Raw genomic sequence first — 8,310 nt, 5'->3', positions numbered from 1 at the left:
GTTTTTTATAAGGGAAGTCCATGCCTTAGCATGTTAATTAGAATTAGTTTCCACTTGTCATTTTTCTGAGGTTATTATAAATTGACTTCCTAATAGACCTTTTACATGTCTTCCAGTTTTTTTATTTTTAGTTTGATCACTTTTGTGTTAATATCAATAATACTATTAACTGTCTATTGCAGGGTATATCCTTAAAATATTCCTAAAAGATACCTTTTCATTTTTTTTAAATATTATAATTTTTATTAAATGTTTCTCTGTGTTTTGAAAGAATGTGTTTTTGTTTTACACCCTTTCCTCTTACTATATTAGGAAGGAGATTTCCAAAGTACTGCGCAGCTCTTACCTACGTGGACTCAACTTGGCCTCTTTTTTTGTTGGAAGCAAAATCATCGTTTTTGTAACTTTCACTACATATGTTCTGCTTGGCAATGTTATCTCAGCCAGTCGAGTGTTTGTTGCAGTGTCCCTTTATAGTGCAGTGAGACTCACTGTCACTCTCTTCTTCCCCTCAGCTATTGAGAGGGTATCTGAGGCCAAAGTCAGCATAAGAAGAATTAAGGTACAGTGCCAATATTTCACACTTGTAGTTGTTATCTTCACTACCTTAACTACTAAATGGTTGATGATAGACAATAGGTTATTAACCCTTGCTCATGTTGGCTCTAAATGCCTCCTTCATGAAATAATACACTGTCTGTACTGTTCTTATGCATAATTTGTGAATTACCAAAGGGTAACATCAGTCAAAAAGTTAAAGCTAAACTCGAGGAACAACATAAATCTTCCCATGCAAGGGAAAATGCCTCTTTATGAAATGGGACCATAACAGGGAGGTTTACTTAGCAAATCTCCCTGCTTCCCTGGCCACTGGCACATGTCTTACTGGCTCCAACACTCTGGGTTGTAGGTGTTTTTTTTTAGAATTTTTTAAACCTGCATCAGATCAAATGCTGTCGCACAGTTTGTTTTCTTTTCATAGAAGCTTCTTGACGAGTATAAACTCTGCCCCCAGCCAGCAGTTCCCTTGCTCCCTATAAGAAAGTACTTGACTCATGTTGAGTCACAGCCTGATTTCTGGCTCCCAGAGATCGCCTGATTTCTGCTTTATGATTGCCGGGGACTACAGTATGACCGGGGTGTTTGGAACAAACCCCTGACAGAGGCTGCTGCATGCCTGTGGCTGCGGTATGAATTTGTTGCCAAATCAGAGTTAACATGTGCTCATCACCAATTTTGATAGTGTAAATTGGGTGGAAAAATGGATGATCCATTCTCTGCAAGTCAATTGAGTTTCTGTCTATGAGATCAGTCACTGCCTGGCTCCACAAAAAGACAGATCCCAGAAATTGGGATGAGAAGAGAAAACTTGTGATCTTTTATAATATTGCATCATCTTAAAAATAGGTCTCTTCCAGAAAAATCACTGAAAGTTTAGGTAATTATAATGAATAACTGCTTTTTGTGCCAAGGTAATGATATAAAACATGTATAACAACTTTTCCAGATTAACTTATTCATTTTTTGGGGGACTGGCCCACAAAATATGAGAGTTAACATTTTCTAACAAAAAGATGTTTTGCCATGATAAAACTCTAATACTTGAATGCGGTCATTAGTGGTGGGTCCTTTTAGTTACTACAGGTTGATTTTATAGAGCAGTAGAGGCTGTTAATTTGGCATATGGTATGTTCACTTTACAAGGTTAATAATTGTAAATAGATCCAGGATTTCAGACATGTACAAGAATTGTACTTGAACGTGATTGGTTGATTGGACTGGTATGTTAATTGAAATCAAAGTTTGCATGATCATTCTCTGGACCATTCTTTGGTAAGAAGTGGATTGCTGGATGCCTATGCTGTGATCAAGATTCCTATAACATAGTACATTGAGGGTGTTCTAATAGGTTTGGTGATGTTCGGGCTCCAAGTCCCTTCAAGCTTGTTTAGCGAAGTGGAAGACACAGTGGAGGTACACTGGGAAAAAAAGCTGGGAAAGAACGAGGCATGAAGTTAACATTCTTTTGTGGATTATCTGTACTGGATTTCATTGCCAGACATTGTCAGGCTTAGTTCACAGAATTAGAACTTTTAGTGTTGCTTGCTGACTGATACACACACACACTAGTGAAGTTTTCTGTCTGTTTTAATAAGGTATTCTTATATCTATGATGATAATAAAAAGTTATAGATATGAACATAGAACATAGACTTGAAAAGTTCCAGATGTATTTGGTTAATAATACAGTAAATGTTATGCCTATATTATATGTATAGCCAAAGTTTTTTTTAAATGTTTGGATAGAAAAGAGAAAGATTAGCACCACTCCCACTGGGGGTGATTAATGCTCCCAGTTTGTCCTTGTGACCATAATCTTGAGAGTAAAGGCTCTGGAAAAACACAATTGCCGTTGTCATTGCAAGAAGAGGTAAGGGAGATTCCTCCAAAGAAGACATCTATTCCAGTGACAACTGTGTTAAAGGGAAATTCTAATCACTTTGTCAGATTTCCCACCGCATCACTTCCATCATCAATACATTTCTTGTACATTCAGAACATGATGTGAAGGTAAATCTCCCTACTAAGACACAAACTGCAAAAATACATTAACGGGTGGTAACCATTCCCTATAAAAATATTACCCTGTTTGTTCTTGTTGTCTCTTTCTACAAATGCTAGCTACCTGTCAGTTTTGTCAAAATTTTATTGACCCAGAGCAAGTATGCAGATTGGAAAAATAGGAGTGAAATAGAAGTGATGTCCTTATCTTTATACTTGGTGATCAGTGACCTAAAGTGGGAAAACCATAATATCAGGAGGCATTTTCACAAGTGGATCAGTAAAACAATGTTAGGTTCCCCTATGACATCTATGGAACTTAGATGGCTTTGGAGAGTTTTTTGTTTCCTTCTGTTCAATTGAATTGTATTATTTGCTGTGGGTCCTTAATTTTATTGGTTTGTTTATTTTTAGAACTTTTTGTTGCTTGATGAGATTTCAAAACCAACTGTATATCAGCCAGAGGAAAAAGAGGAAAACCTTCTAGTACAAATTCAAGATCTGACATGTTACTGGGACAAGGTAAGAGTTGTAAGTTAGAGCTTGATTGATCATTAATATGCTCTCAGTGTTAAGCCCCAGGAGGATGAGCAAATCTCCCCTCCCCAGTCACAATCAGTAAGAGATCTTCTGGTTTGGTATGGAGGGAAGAGTAATGTGTATTGTTTTATAATAGGGAGGCCACAGGTGAAGGGCAAATGCTGCATTTCTTTAAATAGATGTAATTAGATGGTAGGGAGTTGGGTGAGGCTTCAGGTGCTGCGTGCTGTTTCTTGCTGGAACATGCTGTTTGTATTACTTATAATTCTCTTGTGTAACTGCAGTATTATTTTATTTTTGATCCACAACAATCACAATGTTAATCCTTTTATTGGATGCTATTAGGTTACAGAGCCTTGAAGATTTGACCATTGTAAGCCTGTTATTCTGATATTTATGCTGAAGTTCAATTGCTTTCAGTAACTTCTTTTACTGTAACATCTTTTAGCTTTGATTTTACCTTTTAAATTTTACAGCCTTTAAGTGCAATTTATTCACTTGTGTATTTAAAGATGGACTCCAGACAGAACTAAAAGAATAAATTAGTTTGGTATCCATAAATACACTTTCTGTCCAAAATCCAGAATCCAGCCTGGTATATCTGAAGAAGTATTAATTTATACCCAGCACTTACTCATAGCAATCAGTTAGAACTCCTCTCTATGAGCCTGATTTATTAAAGCTCTCCAAGGCTGGAGAGGATACACTTTCACCAATAAACCTGGGTAATCCAGCAAACCTGGAATTCATTTCTTAAAAGTCATTTGTTCTTTGTTAGCAAAAGTCTTTAATCCAGAACCAAATCCATTCCAGGTTTGCTGGATCACCCAGGTTCACTGATGAAGGTGTATCTTCTCTAGCCCTGGAGAGCTTTAATAAATTAGTAAATCACCAATTGCTATACGTTAAATTTTATTTCATTGCACTGCTCTGTGTGCAAGAGAAATATTTGCTTAGTGTAATTTCTTTTTGCAATTATTATATGCAGTGTGTGCACCATGTTGTGTTTAATGTTGATCTTAAAATTCTTGTGAATGGTCACCAAACTCACCATAATATTTACGCTTCATCTGTTATATGCTGCCTGTAGAAATTCTTGAACAGTTTCTATAGGCATCCTATAGATTATCTTCATTTTCGTTATTCTTGATTTTTACACATTTTGCTGCAATCTATTTTTACTGAGTTGCTGCCACCTACTGGTACTACTATAGAATTAATTCATAAAAAGTAATTTATTGGTATGACCGGATCACCATTTCCCCAGTCAAATACATAATAATAAATATATTTTTCAAATGTGTAGTCTGTATTGTCTGAAGCTTGAAAATTAACAATATAAATGAAAAAGGAGGATCACAATCATTTTAGAAGTAGGACATTACTTTTAATACTAATCACTGATATTTTATAATGCTAGTTTTACAGTGTTAGAACTACTGAAGCATCGGTGAACAAAGTTTTAGTGTAGTCTAGAACAAAGTATACTGCATATAGGAGATCATCCTAAAAGTCTTATAATTTAATTCAGTTTAATGTTTGCCAAAAAGTTTATTTTAACTATAACTAATTTCTCAACCTCTTATGTCCGCTAACATATTTAGTACTAAATATGTTAGAGAACATGTGCAGGGTAAACCTAAATATTCATAGTATTTTTCAATAAGTAATTGCCCCTTGTCAATGTCACTGTAATAAAAAGAATCCATCAGAATTTATTGTGCATAATATCTAAGTTGCTGACTTAGGTTTTCATCATTGTACACTTATATAGTAAAGAATTATGCTAAGTAATATTGACCATGTGAAGGAGTGTATGACATGCCGTATATACCAAGTGCCTGTCAGATTATCATGTTTTCTGTAATATCTGGTAAATGATTTGCCTCCAAATAACCGGTACAAACTGTCTCATATAAATACACTGGCAGATTATGTTTTAACTACAAGTGTAAAGTCCTATGTGTCATCCTTCCTCATTTATGTCTTCAGGTCTTTCAGGCCAGCAACACCTTGCCTCTTTTTTTGACAACAAGTTTGTAGCTATCACCCTTGTCTTTAGTTTGGGATAGTTATACTGTCACTTATTACTGAGCCTAATTGGCTGCATGCTGTATAAGCCAGGTAATCATTAATATAGTTAAATTGGTAAAACTCCTGACAGGTTTTGTTCCAGATGCTGGGAATTCTCACGATTCTTGTCTGGTGACAACTCAGGAAGTGTGGATTATTACCCAAAAAAAGACACATATTGCAGTATGCATTAACACTTTACTACAATCAAGTTTTTTCATTGCTCTGTATATTTTCATATTTAGTGACTTGAAGTCAGTATGTATACCGCAAAGGGTCATTCACTTTTCAATAAAGAAAAGGCTGATCAGCATCTTGTGAAAACTGTATATCAAACATTTCTTGATATACTGTGAAATTGTTCAGTTTGTCATGTATTTCTCATTCTATCTATTACCCCTTTTACAACTGCAGTATAATTTTATAAATTACCATGCCAACTTTGCTGGCGAATTCTTACTGACCTCACAGCAGAGTATTACGAATGCATGACTTTGTGTTTTCCTAGTTCTGTTTATATACATACTGTTCTCACTAGCTGGCTGAAAATATGATAGCCGTTTCTATCACCTCAATGTGTAAGAGATTGCATAACATTCAATAGTTTTTGCTTGGCTGCAGTGGTGTTTTATTAACATTGCTTTATTTGCAGACCATGGAAGTGCCAACTCTTCAGAATATCTCATGCAGTGTAAGACCCGGGGAATTGCTGGCTGTAATCGGACCTGTTGGAGCAGGGAAAGTGAGTATCATTTTCCTCTCCCTCTTTCTCTCCTCGTGCTCTTCAAACTGTGATTTCCCAGCATAATGAAAGTGCTGATACTTTCTGTAGGCTGCATTCAGAGTCAGCCATTGGGCTCATGGTGAAAGAAAACATTTATTTACATTGATTGTCCCCATGCATTCCAAATGAGTGATGAAATGCCACAGAAAACTGCTTGGGGTGTTACTTCTTTGTCAAGACACAATAGTCTGCTTAGTTTACCTTACTACAATGTATTGTATTTTCTTATGGGTTGCTGGCTGTTTGAAGTTTTCCAATGAAAGAGAAAATAATGTGTTAACGTGCCCTGAAATGATTTTTTTTTTTGACAGCAGTTAGAACAGTTCATGCTTTTGGTGACAATCATAGAAACACAAAATATAATACAGTTTATTTTACCAGTAATAAAATTACTCTCTTTGAAAAAGAAAAAAAAGCTGTAACAAGAAGCACTAAATATAATCCATTTACACATGTACCTCAATTTCATGCAATATGAAAACAAGTTAAATAGTTGACACCCTGAATTTGGGTTCATGCGCACTTCTTCCATTAAAAAAATTGATTGGCATAATATATGATGAGCAAACAAATTTAATAACTTTGGGGCTCTACTAATTGGGTTCCTGGTTCTGTAGTGACCATAGCCAGTGTAATTATGTGTTATATAAGCCTGGCCTATACTGGAAATTACAATCACAAAATACAACGATCCTTTTTACTCCTTTTTATTTTCAAAGAATAGAAAAATAATAATATTTGATAATAAATGATTTATTGTTCTTTTAATGTTTAATTGTTCAGTTTTATTTTTGCATTATTTGATCTGAAATGTGATGCAGTTGGGCAAATCTCTGAAATGTAATTAGATCTATAATCACAAATTTATATTAAATTTGCTTTAACCCCTCCGCAGTCTTCTCTTCTCAGTGCAGTTCTGGGTGAACTGGCAAAAGATAAAGGTTTTGTGGACGTCAGAGGAAGAATTGCCTATGTCTCCCAGCAGCCCTGGGTGTTTTCAGGCACTGTCAGAAGTAACATATTATTTGGGAAAGAATACATTCAAGAGAAATATGAAAGAGTCCTGAGGGTGTGTGCACTAAAAAAGGTAAGAATTTATCTTAACAGATTGTCTGGCTGCAGATTTGTGCTCAGAAGTATTTCACACATTTATCGGGACTTTGATTTCATTTTTCTTGGAAGCTGTTGTGATGTAAAGATATCATGAACAGAATTGCCTAAAGCATTTCATGGGAACTGTGCATGACTGTGCAATAATAGCAATGTTTGCCCACACTAATATATTTTGGAAAGTAAGGCTGGAAAAACATAAAGCCTCTTTTACAACTGTGTGGTTTAATTGGGGGCAAGTTAATGTGTATTGCATTAGGCACCCTTTTTAAAATGGCTTGCCAACTTTCCACAGTGAACCGAAATTGTACCTGTGTATTTTTACATTACATTTTACAACACACAGTGGTGCACTACACTACATGTGTTGTGGTTCTTTGGTTTAATCCAAAGCTGTCATCTTGGAGACATGGCTGTTATTTTGCAGCCCACTAGGTGCTATTTAAAACTTTTACAGAGGGGTACTAGGAGCCAAGTGTTGGAAAACTCTGTGTGTCCCAGCACCCAACCCTTGTTAGGTTAGCAATAAATTTCCAATAGAGTAATCTGCTTGACAAACATAGTATAGTAGACATATAGCGAATTTATTTATAGTAAAGCATTTACATATTTTGAACAAGCAGAAACTACACTTGAAAACAAACCCACAATAATTTATATATCTGTAGTCATTAAAGTGAAATTGACTCACTGAAATCTTTTTGTTTTTTATATTTTCCTATAAGAACAGAATCCTGGCAGGCTGACAACTCTTTTATGTAAAGGAACATGGGGTGTTTTGTTTTAAAGTACAATTTTAACTTTGGAAAGCAAATTAAATTTGCCTAAATCCACAGAGGAAGAGAGACAGGACTGAACCATCATGCCACCATGGCTTTAGGGGAGTAAAAAGGGCAATGACCGCATTCAGTTGGATGGGGTTAGTATTAGAGGTTGGAACTCGAGTTGTGCGATTAAGACTCCAGTCTGACTTAAAGCTCAGAATTTTCACTATACAAAAAAGGGTTAGTCAACCCTTTTATGTAAGGTAAAAATTTTGTTATTGTTGTTGTTTTTTTTTTTGTTTTTGTTTTTTTTTAAGTGCAGCACCCTTTTTTTTCAAAAAAAAAAAAAAAAAGGTGCAGCACTGTCCTCTAATTCTCGATTGCCTAGGCGATCATGAATGAATGGGAGCGCAAAGCCTCCCGGGATACCTAGGTCACGCATCCCAGGAGGCTCTTGCGTGCTTCTTCTGCGCATGC

At 35.7% G+C, this 8,310-nt stretch overlaps 1 protein-coding gene across 1 annotated transcript in view; it reads left to right on the top strand.

Moving 5' to 3' along the window:
- ABCC4 (ATP binding cassette subfamily C member 4 (PEL blood group)) overlaps positions 1-8,310 on the top strand; it is a gene marked incomplete in the record, with an annotated part of 121,259 nt that overhangs the window by 41,828 nt on the left and 71,121 nt on the right. The window contains 4 exon segments of the mRNA XM_072411097.1: positions 313-562; positions 2,977-3,084; positions 5,828-5,917; positions 6,855-7,046. Of these exon segments, the coding sequence (XP_072267198.1) occupies positions 313-562; positions 2,977-3,084; positions 5,828-5,917; positions 6,855-7,046 (640 nt within the window).

This window comes from Pyxicephalus adspersus, chromosome 1 (assembly GCF_032062135.1).
Source record: "Pyxicephalus adspersus chromosome 1, UCB_Pads_2.0, whole genome shotgun sequence".
Taxonomy (NCBI): Eukaryota; Metazoa; Chordata; class Amphibia; order Anura; family Pyxicephalidae; genus Pyxicephalus; species Pyxicephalus adspersus.
Note: the sequence above shows the minus strand (reverse complement) of the source record. Positions and strands in the feature narration are given on the sequence as shown.